At 47.2% G+C, this 17,730-nt stretch overlaps 1 protein-coding gene across 6 annotated transcripts in view; it reads left to right on the top strand.

Annotated features, from left to right (window-relative positions):
• LOC135909324 (lachesin-like) overlaps positions 1-17,730 on the top strand; it is a 441,203-nt gene that overhangs the window by 113,399 nt on the left and 310,074 nt on the right. For 4 of the 6 annotated variants that reach the window (XM_065441270.1, XM_065441296.1, XM_070531662.1 and 1 more), the window contains one exon: positions 6,578-6,701. In XM_065441270.1, coding sequence (XP_065297342.1) covers positions 6,578-6,701 — 124 coding nt within the window. Of the gene's footprint in view, positions 1-6,325; positions 6,702-17,730 lie in introns of those variants that run through there. The other 2 variants (XM_065441264.1, XM_065441302.1) reach the window with 2 other exon arrangements.

Raw genomic sequence — 17,730 nt, 5'->3', positions numbered from 1 at the left:
TGTAGGGCAGCAAACCGTGTGCTCTTCTGGTTGACCTCCCTGCCTTTCCTGTCCTTGCTTTCTCTCTCTCTAGGCCATCGTTGTGAAACGCACTGAATTGGGTCGCCCTTGTCACCCATATGACGATGAATATCAAACTGAACAAACTTAAGAGCTGTTTTTTTTTAAATGCATTTAGCGTTGCTTGTATACTTCAGACAGTTCTAATTTATCTATCTCTCTCTATATACAACCTCTTACGCCGACCCAATGACGTAAATTGTCTACTAGCTTGGGCCATTACATGTGTGATCATGGTCGGGATGCCGTCATGGTCGTTTCATCGTCGTCTCTTTAGCTTCGTCACCCGACTATCGACACACAACCATCCTCACGCTATCGTCCTCACACCATAGTCATCATACAGTCATTGTCCTTCCATTAGCGTCATTCCGTCGCCGTCTTACAGCCTGCGACCTTCCACCGACGTCCATCCTTCTTCGTCATTCCATCGTCGTCGCTGAGTCATCGTCGCACAGTCATCGACATGCCTTCATGGTCAACGCCGACCATGGTGAGCGAGCGACATAGTAGAGCGGGTCGATCCCAGAGACAGGGAGTGCCGCATGCGTAGCAATGGAAATATCAGAATGACTACGTATTCGAAATAACGGTGTCTTCGGCAATACGGCCTGTGTCGCCACATTGTCTGGATGCTAATCGCAATTACATCGACAGTCATCGTGAGATTAGTTCTGCAGGAATTTTTTTTTTGCCGTTTTGGAGAAACACCTGCACTACATGAGATATAGTCACCGGAAAAGTCACCGCGTTTCCATTTTGGGTGGCAGCACGCCCATTGGGAGAGCGAGAAATCGAAGATCTTTCAATGGCCTTGCTTACGGCACAACTGTCACGACATTCAATTGTTGCCAATGTATAAAGCTACTTGAGCCTATGCCACCTTTACCACTAACGATGCCTTACTATATGAGCATAATTGCCATGTAGGCGCCGGTTATCTTGTGTCCCGCAACAGCTGTCCCGCAGAATGAATAAATGCGTAGAGTTATGTTGCGTATGTCTTATCGGGGGAGATTTGTTTTGCAGCCATGAGTTGGGTTCGACATTAAAACGCGATTGCCCAAATTTTTTTCTCGCTGCTTTATTACACGTTAAAGAGTGGAGTGGTTTGTTAATCGTACAAGAATGCAGATATGGAGTAGTGAGTTTGTCTTTAGAGGTTGTTTCTATTGGAGCCAGTGACCTACTCATGACGCTACCTGCTCGTACTCGCAATTTCTATGTTCGCAACGCTTAAATGAAAAAAAAAAAATTCGCAGTTGTACCATAAGGGCGAAGCAATGAATGCCATAGAAACATGTTAGAGTACTACTTGAAATGTGAGACTCGTGGATGTAGTGGCACTATGAGTGGAAGTAGATGTCAGCTGCATAAGTAAAAACGAGCTGCTGCACTAGGGGTCCTCTGTTTGAATCCTGCCATCGGACGCTTTCAATAATGCTCTTTAAAGCCAACGTTTTTCTTGGTGACTGTACCACCACGTTTCCGTATCGGGTATGTTTAAAGCCTCTTTCCTGGCCCGATCCCAGAGGTAGTGCACAGCCGCGTCATATAAATTATATCATTTTGAAGTTTGAGCTCTGTTATTGTTTCGCAAGCTTAATATATGTCTGAGAAGATAAAAAATAAAAGGCGTGCGCTGTCGGTGCTTAGTTTCACGACATTTGTTTGTGGGCTGCCAATCTCAAAATTCTGATGATTATATTTGTCAAGAATGTAAGACCTGGTATGAGTAACTTTAGTGAGAGAATGGTGTGGCAATATAAGCCGCACATACCACATGTCATATAGCACGGCGTGGCATATAGCATATGTACAGCTAAATATACACCGCACCTCATGGCAGCGCCGATGGTGACGGCCACGAGTGCGGCAAAAATAAGCTTGGAGTGTCGATATAATTGCTATCGCAATAAAAGATAAACGAGTTGTTATACCAGATGGACTAAATATGTTTGGATTCTCTTTGACGGAACTGGACGGTACATATTTTCCCTGCTTTAACTTTAACACATGAACATGCCGGACTCTAATTAGAGATCGACGAGCCTGATTGCCACAAAAAAGGGCCGGCAATGCCGACCCATCAAATATTCATGAGCGCATCCTCTATCCATGACGCATTTGAACAATGTGGTGTCGGTGGCCTCCTTGTCATGCTGCCTTAATAACGATTCCTTTCCGTCGTTTTGTCACTCTGCTCATTACTGGCATAAAGATCGTCTATTCGATATGAACTCCATGTGTAAACCTCGTGTAGAGCTATATATACGTTATCGAAGATTTTAAATTTGTGTTAAACACCACAAAGCACTGAAAGCGACTCATGTGTATGCTTAAAGGGCTCCTCACCAGGCCCCATAGCAAATTTTGGTTACACGCTGGCAGTTGTTACGTGTCGCCTAAGGAGTGTTCTGCCACAAAATTTTTTCAAATTGGTTCACTAATAGCCGAGATATAAATACTTCAGTGCCACGAACCCATGATTCCAGGAGGCGAGCTTCACTGTCAAGCGAGACACTCCCTATTTGCCCCGTCTAGCCTCCACTCGAAGATCTCGAGGATCGCGTGACGAACACCTCACGGGCCCCACCTTCATTTTGTTTACTCCACGCTTTCTTCTTCTTTTTTCTTTGCGACGTGGCGCACTTCCGCTGAGGGCGTCGCACGAGCTTTTGCAATTGTCTCGTTTCGCGCAGCGCGTGATTTTGTGCGTTGTGCACGGGGACACCTGACTAGCGCTATTGGTCAGTGCTATACGAATGCTAAAGCAGACACAAGCGGATCACAGAGCATGATCCCACGCTGGAACACGGTACAAAATGGCATAGTTTCGGAGTCCGCGCGCGTGGATGCACGACGTGGGAACAAGCAGACGAAACGGAAGTACATCTCTTTTGCTGCGGTGCGAAGTAAAACAGAAACATGCAAACATTCGGTTTGTGTGTTTTATTATTTCTATAAGGTTTAATTCGTCTATTAAAGCAGGTTATTACACAAATAACACATGTTGCCTTGAATAATTCTCGAAGTCGCACACTGTCATGATCACCATACCGGATCCTCCGCCCCTATCTCAGTGGATTTAGTGTTGGCTGATCACATAAGTGACCGATATGCTGTCTGTCTATAGCAGCAACTAGCTTGACGCAAAAAAAGTAATAAGCTGGAAAAAATGATGGTGTTAAGCACATTTAGTTTCTAGCTAGGTCTTAAGCAAGGGTTGCCAATCGTCCCGAATATAGTGGGACAGCCACGACATTTCAGTAGAAGTCCCGAGTCCCGACTTCACCAAGCCTGGACAGCGAAATGACGAGACTTTTGCTTTTTAGAGCGCGGCTCTTAGGCGCCCGTTCCCGCAGCGAGCGTCGGCGTCGGCGTAACCAAGCGAACGAGCGCAGCGAAGGATGAAAGAGTGAAGGCGGAGTGCAGCGGGGGATGAAAGACGCGAATAGGAAAGCGGAAGAGGAGGAGGCTATATGGCGAAACTGTGAGAAGAGAAGCTTGGTGGGGCGACGATGGCTACGAGATGGCGCCAGAGTACCGCGAGAAGTCTGGGAGCTCTGTCTGCAGCGCCTGTTTGAATCGCACGCACACGTCACCCACGCGCTGCCTCTCACGATCTACAGATTAGCAAGATAGTCGCGCCACACTTTGCTCCATTTGCAACCTGTCGCACGAGACAGATTGTGCGCTCCAGCCAATATATAGCAAAATGAAAACACGTCTAGAGCTGCACTCAAAGTTCTCATTAGGGAGTATCGGAATCGCCGGTGATTTTTTTTTCTACCGAGTAACTATCAATAATACAGACTTCCTCTTTATGACGCCCGACAGCTCGGTTGCACGTTCTTGGAACCATTGCGCCTTCTGTTGCATTGCCATAAACAAAAGACGGTTTCTTTTTGTCGGAGTATACTTCTATATCGTAAGCCCTAACTGTTCAAAGTACCTCTTATCTGTGTAGGTAGCCATATTAGCCAGGCAACTATACTGAACCTTTCTAGGATAAACAGAAAAGCTAACTTAGTTGCACACACCGACTGGTGTGTGCAACTGATGTTCACCCTTACACTTACAGGGGTGAACATCACGTAGCCCTGTTAACATTACCTGCTTTTACAAAAAGCTTTCTCCCTCTTGAAAACAAAAACGCACTCGCTGGCAAGGCATGCCCGACTGTTTGCACACACACGTGCAAGCAGAGAAATGCAAAGGGGAGAACAAAACATCAAGAGCGCATCACAGCAGATGAAGGTGGAGAAACATTTTTCTCGAGTGAGAAGATACAGCAAGAGGGTGCATTCCCAGCGGCATAGCAGTAATCGGCACACACTGCCATTAGTCAACGACGCGTTGCATCGGTCTGCATATCTCGCCGCTCGTAAGTAGGCCAGGCGTAAAGTGCAGGGGGTTCCTGAATTAAGCGGCGTGATGCGGGAGTCGCTTGCCTGTTCGGTGGTGTGTTGCTGCCGCTAAGCTTCGCTAAAACCCGTCAAGTCCGTTGCCGCCGGTGGGGACGACGCCTCTGTCGCAGCGCCCATGCAATGAAGCATGATGAAGAGGACGCATAAAAAAGGAAAGCGGGGGCTGGGAGCGCATAAAGAAGTGCGATATTCCCTTTATCGCTGACGGAACGTCGGAAGGGATCATTACGTCTCTAATGGATCATTCTCCTGTTTTTCTCAATGCTCCTACACTTGAAGGAAACGAACTAAATGAATTCAAAGGTGCGGTGCGGGGACTGAAGAACAAGTAAAGAAGAAAGATAGATGATGTTTCGAGAGCGCGTGCTTCGGGCCGCAACTTCGCGCGTGGAGTCACGCGCAGAGAGGTGGGTGGCGAAAGGGAGCGTGGGGGATTCGAGAATTCAGGAGCAAGGCTGTGGGGAGCGGGAATGTGCACCCGCATAGAAAGAGAGTTGGCAACAACAGGTTGGAGGCGATTCGCTGTGCCCGCCGAAACTCCGAGGACTCGCGGGGAACGTGAAGAGTGGCAAGCGCTAATGAAGCGCTTATTCCCGGCCTGGCATCAATTATTTATCAGTGAAATGAGGCGACGAGCAGCTGACGACCCCCATCATTGCCTGCTAGAGGTATCAACTGTTGCCAACCGGTACAGTGACGAAGTATTGAGAACCACCGAGCTAGGTAGAGTGGAAAGGTCGTGGCTTCAATTCCGAGCTACGCGCCCTTGATTAGTTGCGTGGCGGGTGGGGTTTTTGATGCTTCGGCTTATTATATTAGCTGTCGCTAAAGGTCGTCCGACGTCTCCCTACAACTTTTTTTACAGGTGTGTTAGACAGATCAGGCATTGTTTTTATGGAAGTACGGCCGACGCATCGCGTTTGTTTTTGCATGTTTCACGTTAAATACCACGGGAATTAGCACGCTGAACAGCTAAGTACATGCTTTCCTCGCGTCAGCGCTCATTTTGCATTCGTTGCTGTGCAGCGTGCTTGAGTCCGTGCACTGCGCGCTGCCGGCGTGCTAGTCCTTTCTGCAACAGCTTCCAGCCACATCTGCTTCCAGGACCTTGATGCGCGCTTTCACAGCAAGAAAAACACGTTCCATTCGTTGTCCCTTGATGCGATGTTATACTGAAATATGTGCTTCTCGCAATAGACTAATGATGCCTTTACGACCCACTACCGATCCACTAAAGTGATTGGTGCAAATACGTCCACGCTGCAGCATTTCGAAATTCTTAAGATGTCTAATTAGAAAGTGCGATCCGCAAATCAACAGAAGCCGAGAATCGCAGCTCTTCTCCGAATCGTTAGTTCCGCTGACCGCTCTTCGAGTCACCTTCAGTTATCGTTGACCAGAGGGCGCTAGTGACCATGTCTGAACCGTTTGCTTTCTCGGTAAAAGCAAATTCTTTATGGAGGCTTTTTCTAGAGACTGCTTTAATCATACAGCTTTTCAGACCCCTATATAAACTTTAGAAATTGTAACGCGAGTTACGGCGTCGCAGAAGACGTCGTGGTTCTGCACAAGTGCAAAAGCATTTTCCGCCTTGTCCGTTTATACACAGTTGTACTTTGATGCTGCTCCGTCTACTTAAAATAGTGAATATTTTGTGAATGGGGTTCGCGCAAACGTGATGGAACATGTGCGTGCAATGGCGCGCGTCGATGAGCGGCAACGCGGCTGATATCTCGCTTTTCCAACGAAACATGCAGTGGTTGTTCGTGCTCGATCCGCTATAGATAAAAGATTATAATAGAATGTAGTTAAAGCGCAGAAGAATTAGTTCTTAGAAAAAACATCACGCGACAGGCCGTCGGGAGTTAATATTACAAATAGAGAAATGATCACAAGTAGGCCGTTTTGTTAACGTTGCGGTAAAATCTCCGATTGCTGGGCTGGGCACCCCTCGGTCAGATACCAGTTCATTAATCTTTTCTTTCGTTCGTGGCTTAATTCAGAGCTCGAAGTACTGGGACACAATCTAAGGCACAAAAACCGGACAGGGCATGGCGCTACTTGCGTTTCTTTTTTGTCGTCAGCAGTTCGCCGGACGTGGCGAAATCCTCATTCACCGCCCGCATCTCGGAAGGCAAGGCGACAGGAAACAGTGCGTCCTCACTGCTGCCGGACAGCCACACGCATCGGGCGATAGGGTCACACATTGAGGTAAGTTTATTGCGACATTATTGCATGTGATGCACAGCACACGAAAAAAAAAATGGCTGTGGCTTAGCTAAGGTTAAGCCCAGGATGCGAAGCATACTAGCCTTTATTTTAACGCGACAGCGTTAAGGAGTTCGTGTCGCAGAAAAGCCGGTGTCGTCGGCGTCGGCTCAGGCGTGCGGCGCTTGCTCAGGCGCACATTTCGTTGTCGCGCCGAACGCTGCGTTGCCCGACGCTCACCACGTCCGATGCGGGGGGCGACGCCGCGAGCGACGGCGCGAGTTGGAGCCCCGTTTCTCCTCTGTCGTGACGTCACGGTGTCACGTGGTATTGAAGGCGACACCGCCGCGCCCGAGGAGCTGGGTTGAGCTCTAGTAATATGCTTCGCATAAAAGCAAAACCGCAGTACAGACGTAGTGCATAACCGGCGCAATTAACATGCTTATACGCGTGGCCCAATGGTGCATATAGTTCTGGCTGTGAGTGGTAGTCCGGGCGCGCAGCTTGCTCTCATTTGCCATTATCGGACCTAAGTGGCGAAATCGTTCACATCAGAAAAACTTCCGCTGAATAAAGAAAAAGAACCAACCGAAAAGAAAAAGACAGAAGGTGCAATGAATAATCGAACCGCAAACGTGAACGCGTCATTCAGAGACGCTACTGCGACACCGCCGCTGAAGCTTGCTGAACCGCTTTTTTAGCTGCCAAATCCGGCAGTGCCTCTAAAGTGTTCTTGCCATATATATATATATATATATATATATATATATATATATATATATATATATATATATATATATATATATATATATATATATATATAGTATACAGTACAATGCTAGTTGATAGAGTTGGTTATGTTAACTCTATGGTTCCGCCCTTTTACGCCTTAGCTTTACTGATTTCGCGGTTCGAAAGACTATTCTTGAGCGCTTCGCGTACATTCTTGCCTAACATTTTTCGTTATAATGCATTTAGCGCCTAGAGCCGCATGTAGGCGCCTCTTTTGATAGAATAGCCAGTCCCACGCCACGCATGCACTGATTGCGTCGAATTGTGTTACGGTTTTTAGGTTTCCCCGCTTGTTTGAGAAGGATTCTACCTAGCCCACGTGATAACGGGACAGTGTTCGTGCTTGATAAGCAGAGCTATACGTATTCTAGTCACTCTACCTTGACGGTATAGCGCGTTGGTTAGCGTAATGCGGTTGCTGAAGAGCTTCCTGCATATGAATCTGACAAACTGGATTGTTCGCGCGTGCATACCACGTTGTTTTGGACACTTCGTATACTATCAAGTCGACACACTACAATGTTGCGAAAAAAAAAAAACTTTCCTGTTCAAGACGAACTACTTTAACTAACACCGGCTTCGCAAGTTCTTACTTTAGACTCGGATATGCATGTACAGACTTTCGCCGGTAAACTTTATATATCACGCAGCAGGGAAACTTAAGTAGGTTTGAGTGCGAGAGTGTGTTATATAGTTGGTGAGCGCTGGTAGTTTTAGACGGAAAAAGTTCTATCTTGCACCAACATTTCATGTCAGTAGCACTTAAGGAAGTGTGCACAGTAGGTGAAACTGAGACAGCTGAGGAAGTAAGCAGACCTTGCGTAGGCTTTAAACTAAGTAACTTCAGTCACTTCACTCTGTTGGACTTTGATGTGAAAGCTTTCAGAGCAAGACAACGTAAAAAAAACAAGAAGATAAATGCAACGATAGACGACAGAAAGTTGATTCCATCTGTCTGCTCAGTCGCTGTTTTGTTCTGGGTGTTTGCTTTCAAAGCACATCCTTCTCTCTCCTTACGTGTTGTTTACAGGTAAACAAAAAGATTGTTTAGCCACTATTTCTGTCGTGCACTGGCTTTTTGCGGATAAATTACTTGAAGGGGAGACGTGTGGATGCGCAGGACGTAAAGGCGCCGAGAAGAGAAGAGGTGCTTGCCAGCCTCCTGCCTTGTGCTCAAGGCACACGAGGCATGAACGTCGAGCTTTAGAATGCTCGATGACTGGTCGCAATCGTGTAATCACATGTCTCACTAGAGATTGTCGTTCAATATGCACGCTGCCATGGCACTGCTTTTACGCAGGCTGCCTCTGTAAACGTTCCCCTGAGACTCAGACTAGGTATACGGATGAGACCCAGGAATAAGGATCTGTAACACTCCACACACTAGAGGAGTTCGTTGGTTAAAAAAATATACCGAACATAATATTAGCGAAACTGACCACCCAATCAAACAGTTGGTAAAAATAAAACGTCTTGTGAGTTCGGCTCCCAGTTCTCTTTACACGCCAGCTATACTACAAAAGAAGTAACGGGGTTCGGCTACTAATAATGCGCTTGTCCTATATAATTCCTATTTTTTCTCTCTTGCGCTATCCGAAGTTAAATAATGGAACCTTCACGAAACTTACAATTTCATCGGAAAATTTTGCTGCGCGTATGGGGATACGTGGGTTCGAAAAGACAAGTAGGCAGCTCTTCTAGAGCAAATGAGAAATTTTCGCTGCAGTAACTATCTCCTTCTTGTGCGCTCAATTTCTGGCACCAGCACAAATACCAGACAACGACCTTCCGCTAAGCATTCAGCAGGGATCAACTTCGAGAAATAGCAGGCTTGAGGCACCGAGTTGACGTGATTCCAATGGGCAGAGTGCCTTGTCTGCATTCGAATACACGTGACGCATAATTTCGCACCTAGTGATAAGCACGGGAGGCCGTTAGACATTCAGCAGCAGGTTTGGCACTGCAAGTTAGACTTGGGCTGCTGGACGTCATTTCCCACATTGGCCCAGCCACTCTTGTGAGACGCGCTCAGGAGTACAGTGGTCGAACGAGTGATGTCGTTGAAGCCACCGTTTCGGCAATGGCACCTGCCCTTGTCAGGGTGACAAGTCCCGTTGGCGAAACATTGATTCCAGACATCTCTTGTTTGACTACTGTTGATCAGTTCGTGTTTCCACATTAATGTATTATTAAGTAAATAATTAATTAAACATTCATACGTTGATTTATTCATTTTCCCCCCGTTGTATACGCAAAAATACGCACAGAATCTTTAGATCCATATCGGCGTACCTGTTTTGTTTCGTTCCTGCTATACAATATGTCACACTAACAGCCAGCTTCGGGAGAAGCGCGCACAGCGTCGACCACGTGTTGCATTAATCAAATTGGCAGTTCTTTCAGAACTTTACCCCTGGCCGGTATCACGCAGACATTTCTTTCGTTCGAGTCTCTTTTCTTATCATCCACCGTTCACGACCGACCGATCTTGGTGTTATTTTCGGCGAAGCCCCGCTCGGACCAACGACGAAGTGCAAAAAGAGGGGGAAAAAAAAAACAAGGAATGAAATATAACCGTGACATTACTCCGGCCCTACTCACTTTTCTCAGAGGACGATGTGTCGTGATGAGAACGACATCGCACGTGTTCTGACTTTGCATTTTCTTTTGAGGACACCAAAACGCGAGGCAGACTATTTCTATGAAGCGGGCACTTATTCACGCATGCATAGGGAATGTGGCCATTTCATTTAGACGGCGGCGATGTCGACAAGGACAACAACAACGGGACGTGTTAGAAGTGAGAGCAGCACAGGACGAGAGGGAGAGAGAAGCCCTAAAAACAGCGGTGTCGCGCATATGCGCGCTCTTACACGGGGTCCGGGGTGGAAAGCCAGCGCGCCCGCGCGCGCGCACAGGACAAAGCAACAGCGACGAAACGGGCCGAGGTGCTGCACGTGGGCTCGGGCCGACTATCGAAAGGAAGCGCAATTTCGGCCGACATTTTTATGGGCGGCCATTATTTACAGGCCAAGAGCCGTTTGCGAGAGGTTCTTCAAGGCGAACTTTGTGCTTTTCTCCGCGGGCAGCGCACGCGCTCGCAGGGCTCATTGTTCGAGCCCCAGCGCGCGCCGCAGGGCGACCCACCGCGTCTCGGCCTCGCGCGCCATGGACTCGCTCTGCCCTCCTCCTCTATTCTATTGCCCTTTCTACTGCTGCGCCGACGACGAAGACCTGAGGGAAGGAGGGAGAGGGCGGTTGCCGTGAACGTTGTTAGCGCAGCCGTAAGTAGCGCGGGCGGAAAATTCGCGAGCCAGTTATGCGTGCGGGGCGAGAACGACCGTCTGAATGCTGCTTCCTTGCTCCTTGCATAACCCGCCGCCGTCCGGGCGCAGTTACTACATACTGCACTCGTATGGCTTTGCCCATGCTGCCATTTTCGTGGATAGGAGTATTTGAAGAAAACAATAAAACGGTCTCCCGCAAATTGCGCTTTGTACCTTTCCTTTTTCGGGTGGTTGCATAAAGGATTTTCAGGTGCGAAGTGACTTAGATAGTCACGGCATCTGGACGGCGAAAGCTCAAGTGTTCCTCTATGGAAAACCGTTTCTGAAGGACCAAGTCAAATTGGGCCGTAATGAGGTCATGCTTCCTAATCTGAAGCGGGTGAAAGATGAAGACAGTTATATGCTACGGTATACTAAATATATCAGAAGAATATTACAGCGAAGCTGTTAAGGGCTAGTTTCCCCACTATCGTGTCCGCGTGTAAAAAAAAAACTATCGTGATCGGCAATAGATCGAGCGTAGCCGTCCTCTTCCACAGCTGGCTCCGTCTTCTCTTTGTCGTCGTAATGGGGAGGCCGCGTTTACGGGGTTATGAACCATTACGCAAGGGGGTACGATCCATTCATTCTCTCACGTGACAGACAGATTTAATTTTGAAGCAATTTAATTTTGAAGAATCGCAAGCGGCAATGCCGGGCGGATGCTGCTAACCCCGCCACCGAGCAAACTCGAGACATCGAACGCAAGCGACAACGGCGCACTGCGGGCACACCGTCAGTGACGTCGTTTTTTCCGTCGCAGCCGAACGTGTGCGTAACCTCAGTAAGAAACACGAAGACGTAACCAATAATTGAGAAAGACGTTAATGAACCGTCGGGATCAACCCAGTGATAAACGCCAGGGTCGCACGCTTCAGCTTCGCCGGTTAACCATCTGTACGGAGGGCCTGAACTAATTTAATTAATTAGTTAAATTTAGATGTTCTACGTGCCATAACCCCGATATGTTTGAGGCATGCCGTAGTGGGAGGCTATGAATCAATTCTGACCACCTGTGGTTATTTAACGTGCACCCAAAAACACGGTAGACTGGTGTGTTTTCCTTTTTTTATCATTTCGCCTTCGTCGAAGTGCGGCCGCCGTGGCCGGTATTTGATTCCGCGACTTCGGACTTAGCAACGCAACACCAAGGCCTCTACCCCACAATGGCGGGTGATTTTATCTTGGGAGCTAATTAAATCCTTTGGCTTTCCTTTCTTGGCTTTTCAGGGATGTGTGGTATCGCTTGGACGTGTTTGTAGTGGCGGCTTACCTGTGCACTGGAATAGTTTCTGAACTGCATATAGCAACTTTTGTACTCATGGCGTTGCACTTCTCAAAATGAGTAATTGCTTGCGCTCTGAGTTCCGACGACAGCGATCTACTATAGTGGCTGACGCTTCCTATTCCTCATCAGTAGCTTTGGGCACACAAGCCTTGATTGCCGCATTCAAGCTCTACGATAGTGACTGCTGAATAACAATGATTCACCCTCTTTATTCGGCATGATACGTGCCACATTTGCGCGCTAGATTGAAGGGCGCCGTAAAAGGGTGCCTCTCAATGGCGACTCGACACGAACCTTTTACACAATACCGGAAAAGTAATAAAGGTGAGCGATAGTTATGAATCTTGGCGTCATTTGTGAGCGTCGTGAAAGCAAAGTATAAGTGAGGTTGCGACAGTGGCGTTTTCGCGGGTGTTGCGTCACCATTCTCCACACGCGTAAGCATGGCTCTACGAGGCGCAAAAAATACACGCGAGTGCCCGCGACGTTAATACTGTCTAGGGCTATATGTAAGTGAAAGTATGCGCCTCGTTTGCTCTTTTTTTTTCTCTTCTTGTCCTCTGGAGATGCAAATAGGCAGCGGCACGCACCAAGTTCGCCCGACTGCATAGTCTGCAGATTTCTGGACAAATTTGTTGGTTACGCCAGTACTATGGAGTGCTTCCACTGGGAACTCTGCACATTTGATACATGTGGCGCCCCAGCGAGAAAAGGAACGGGCAAGGAACGAAGGCATAGGAGGAACCCGGCACGGAGAGGGAGGCGCACCGAGTGCAATGACGGACAGAGCTAGCGACTGCAGCTAGTCGTGCCGGAGCACTTTTGAAATGCTTCCTCGCCGCGACAGCTCGTCCAATAGGAAACGGCCAAGATGCCACAGTGGGACTGCGCGCCGAAGCCCGCTTTTCTTCGGAGCGCTCTTTGAGTGGCGCCGACGCTGCGATGCGTGACTGATGGAGGCGCTCAGTTCTTCCTCTCGCTCGGCGATTGGCTTTCGCGGCGCCTCCTTGCGGCACTGTCGAAGTGATGGGGTCGCAAGCTGCTGCGTTCCTTACGAGCTTCCCAGCCGGCGCGCAGCTCGTTACGGCGATTCGTCACCTTTATTTACAGCAGGCATTGACGCCTAGACGCGACCTCTAAATGACCTCCGAGGTCGCTTTTGCGCAGTTGCTCGCTCACTGCCGGTGCTTTGCTCTTCGCGATTGCCACTCGTCAGTGCGCCTTCTCAAGATAGACGGTATGACACGCTAACCCACAATGCAGTAATCTATTAGCGAACGCGTGCCTTCTCTCTCCACGATGCAGTGAGCAGCGCTGCGGTATAGCATGCGGTGAATCGTGTTAACCCTGCATGATCCCGGGGCTTCCGCGCATCTCTTAAAGCTGCAGGATAAATACTTTAAAGTGTGCCTCGCACATCTGTGTGACTGGAATCGCTAACAGTTTGTTTTCGAAGCCTGTGTCGTGGAAGCTATTTATGGTTTATTTAACGAAGCAATAAAAGCCTCAAATAATAATAAGTGAACCTAACGTCACGCTCTGTGAACTTTAATCGTTCTCGTGGAAAGGCTATAGGAGATATACATGGACAAATAATGATATGACATAGTGAGAGGCGTAGAACTGAACACAAGAGTGTCAAAATTTCATCGTTGTGAAGTAATTCGCACAGTCATAAATAATTAACGTATACCTTTGGGTATACGTTAAGCGCGGCCCTTCGCAACGCGGCTTTCCTTGCAGCAGTCACTCTCAGCGTTCCTCCAGCATTGAGAGCCCTTCGCTTCCTTAGATATCCATCAACGAAGTATCGTCGTCATGCTGTGGTTGTTGTGGTTCTCATGCATTCTGGCATCTTCATCATAATGCTGCCGTCGTCGTCATTGGTGTCGTGCCGTTAGATGCTTCCCTCGGTAAATGAGTTCAGGATTTCAATGTTGTCCAACTAAACTCACTAAAAACGAGTTACCACATTAATTTTTTTCTAAATCGATATTGATTTATTTATTATCATTGGTGCAGAACCGAGAGAAGTACAGCATCCGAAGTATATTGTACACGAATTTCTCCGCAACAAAATGCGTGTGCAACAGAACGTTTATTGCTCCCGATTCTCGTCTGTTTCGCGTACTCCTCAGGCAAACAAAACCATTTCGATCCGTAAACCTCTCAATCTTACAGCAGAGAAATAGGCCACATGCTGTTCAGATTCGATCAACAGGCATGTATACGTACTTAATCTCAACATGCTTATGTAGGTCGTACCAGATTTTTTTGTACACTTGTGAGAAAGGCGATAAAACACAGCGCCCGCTTTGTTTGAAACCAAAGGTCTGCCGGCGAACTAAGTTCTTGCTAAAGAATAGCGAACCTGGTGAGTTAGAACATACCTGAGTATAGCAGCACGCAGTGAAGAACATACAAAGCGCTTGTCGCGTCTTTTTCTTCCCGTACACGTTGTTGGCCGCTGGTTACTGACATATATTAATGGGTTCCTGGTAAAATTGTTTGCAGGTTCTCTTGTACTCGAAGTTATCCTCTACGCACATTATTTTACGAAATTGTACATCACACAGAATAGAAATGTCAAAATATACGAGTATTCCTGCTACGCTTCATGTGCTTGTGCTGCGCTAACTGAATCGGGCATCGCTACGTAAAGTATTGCTCGTAAGGAAGCATGGACCTTCACTATCACGGCAATAAATGGTTCATCTGCGACTGCTGATTTCCCGCTCATCATAAAGACAATGCTCGTATAAACGAAACTGCCGTGTGGGTAGGAATTTTCGATAAGCGAAGAAGCTTTGTTCTGTACACCGTAGTGCATGTCGGGAACAACACGAAGTTATGGTGAGTGCGCGTACAATACGACCGGCTATCGCACGCTCTGGAGCATCGTGAACTGCGATCGATAACGTGCATGTTCTCTCTACTTGAACACTGCGCATAGCACGTGTATAAGGGTATTCATTTGGTTGCGTGGCGCATGGCAGCCGGTTTATTATAGGTGGTATAGCTCGAGAGTGCAAATTGAGGGAGAAAGTTATCGCGTCTCGCCTGCCTTCTTATCACTTTGTGTATCACCCAAAGATTCGCACAAAACATGCCTCGGTGGGGCGGCTGTTGCACATGCACAGTACTAGCCCCTTCCTCTCATCTACTCTTCAATTAGTTTTACGAGAGTCTTTCCTCGACGTAGCACCATGACCACCGACTCGATGTAATGAGGTACGGACTGTTCGTGGAACACGTCACTGCGCAGGCGGCTAGTGACGAAGGGATCACGACCAGCAAAAATATGCTGGTATTCGTTAAAATGCAGGACTGTCGAAGAAGCCGGCAAAAAAGGCGAAATATCAACGTGCGACACACAACAGCTTCGGAATAGTTTGAACGGAACGTTTGTAACCCTGAGTTCGAGGTACCCTTGCGGAACCCAAGACTTCGGCGTCGAAACAGTATTTTGCGAAGGCAGAAAGACAGGCAATTGCCAGACGCCTTTGGAGGTAACACCTCATTGACCAAGTGTGCCATGATAGTTAAAGAATTTCCACCCTAAATCGCTGTACGGTGTCTACTCTCGGTTTTTTGTGTCTCCTCCTGGAATTATTAACGCGTATCATCTCCTTTGTTTAGTTTTTTATCAGCTTGCGAAGCTTGCCCCTAAGCCAGAGGCTGACCGTTTGCCGCTATGTACGGGTCCTTTTCGGCCTTAAAAGTTAGCTGCAGCTGTTTATTTGTCGATCGCGCAAACTGACCTCTAAACACCAGGGGCCGAATCCAAAAAGGCTTTTGTTCGTATACCTCCTGTTTACCACTGGCTGGCCACGTTAGATAATTATATTCTGGAATCACGATCGGCCAAGTTCTACTCTTAAAAACAGTTCTAGCGTCATAACTTTTTGGTAATCACGTGGCCTGTACTCGTAAAACTTATACGTAAGTGCGAGTCCTCATTGGTCGAAGTTTGGGCTTCCCTGACGCGAGATATCGGTCGGTGGGATTAAGGGGAGATCACAGCTTTATAGCTAGTTGCAGTGGGACGTTACCTGAGATGCGTTTTGTGAATACGAGTCTACGTGTTTTAAGAACACTTCCCGACATCCTCTAGGAGGAATGTGACTAGTAATCAATAACGTGAACGCCAGCGACATTGGAAAACAAATTCTTTGTCGGCTCAGTTTGGTCTTGGCACCCGGTTAAACAAAAAACTATTTCAAATTGATTTGCTTTCTTTTCTCTCTCGTAGGAGTTTGTAAGTGCATTAGTTAACGTGATGTTACCGACGAGGAGCGAGTTCTGCGAAATTTGCTATAAGGACCAACAATGCATGCATATGACACCCCCCCCCCCCCCCCCCCGCCTTCCTCCACCTTTTCCTGAAAAAACATAAAGAAAGAAAACAGAGCAGGAGAATCAATTCACCGTAAACATTTACCCTTCCCATGGCGTATATGAGCTAAGGCATGATGGATAACAGGCACTAAAGCGATGAAAAAAAAGTAATAAGGAAATTGCCGACAGTCAACTTCTCGTTCTTCTCCGTTTTATGACGTGCATGCAAGCTGAAGATAACTTGAATATTCTAATTTTATGCAGGGAATTTATTGAAATCAGAGCTAAGTGAAGCATGGTTGACAGGGCTTGATAATACTGGCTGAATGACGAAATTAGCAAAAGCTTATATGCGAGCTGCCCCAGCACGTAAATCGAGAACCGAATGGCACATGCTACTTGGCTGTTGTTTACTATAATGTACAATAGCGAACGATGAAGGTTTATTTATCACAGATGAAATAAGATTTCGATAGCTTAAAGCGACGCCTGTTACCCCTTGTTGCTTAGTAGAAACAAGAAAGCGTCAGGAAGAGAGCAGAGTTCACTACCGGAAAGGCCCGTGAAGGAGGGCTTGTCTTCGTGATTGCGAAGACAAGCCCTCCTGTCGAACGTTGGCTCCAGGCTGAGGCTTCCTTGTTCGCTCGATGTTGATGGCTTGAAGTAGCAGATGTCATCAAATATATCTATTTAATCATTTTTGTGAAACGGCAAACCCTTACCATGTTTTTAATCAGCTCTATCTCAGCCAACTAGAGCTGTGGATACTGAACCAATGCTTTGTTAATTTTTATTTGCAGAAGAAGTTTACAGCGATTTTCAGAGAAGTGTCAATTCATTTCGCCAGGGCATTAGATATGTCTCAACATTGCTCTCGCGGCAACTCTCAAGAGGACAAAAATTTCTAACTTCTTTTTAACGATGTTGAATATTTCGACTATTAGTTCCCCCGACACGGTAATAGTGCTTTTAAATAGCGGTTATGCACTAGGGCACGTTACGAGAATAGCAACTGCGAACTATATAGCGAGTGTCTGTACGTCATAAAAATGCAGCATCACGAGGACGTGCTCGCCGAGCCACAATTTTATTTTTCCTCGTGTACAGCGTCCTGCTAAATTGAATAAGATCTCTTCTGTACGGAAAGCACACATTTAACTATCATTGCTCCCTTATAAGCCGTAAGAGTCTAAGGCGCCACATTCAATAAGAAGCTTCGTTTCAGCGCGCTACAAAATAGCCTCCCTTCGTGCTGCAATGTAGAGAATAAGCCAGAGGTCTTTATAAA

The sequence above is a fragment of the Dermacentor albipictus genome, chromosome 1 (assembly GCF_038994185.2).
Source record: "Dermacentor albipictus isolate Rhodes 1998 colony chromosome 1, USDA_Dalb.pri_finalv2, whole genome shotgun sequence".
Taxonomy (NCBI): Eukaryota; Metazoa; Arthropoda; class Arachnida; order Ixodida; family Ixodidae; genus Dermacentor; species Dermacentor albipictus.
The sequence above is the reverse complement of the archived record's forward strand: the minus strand, read 5'-3'. Positions and strand labels throughout refer to the sequence as shown.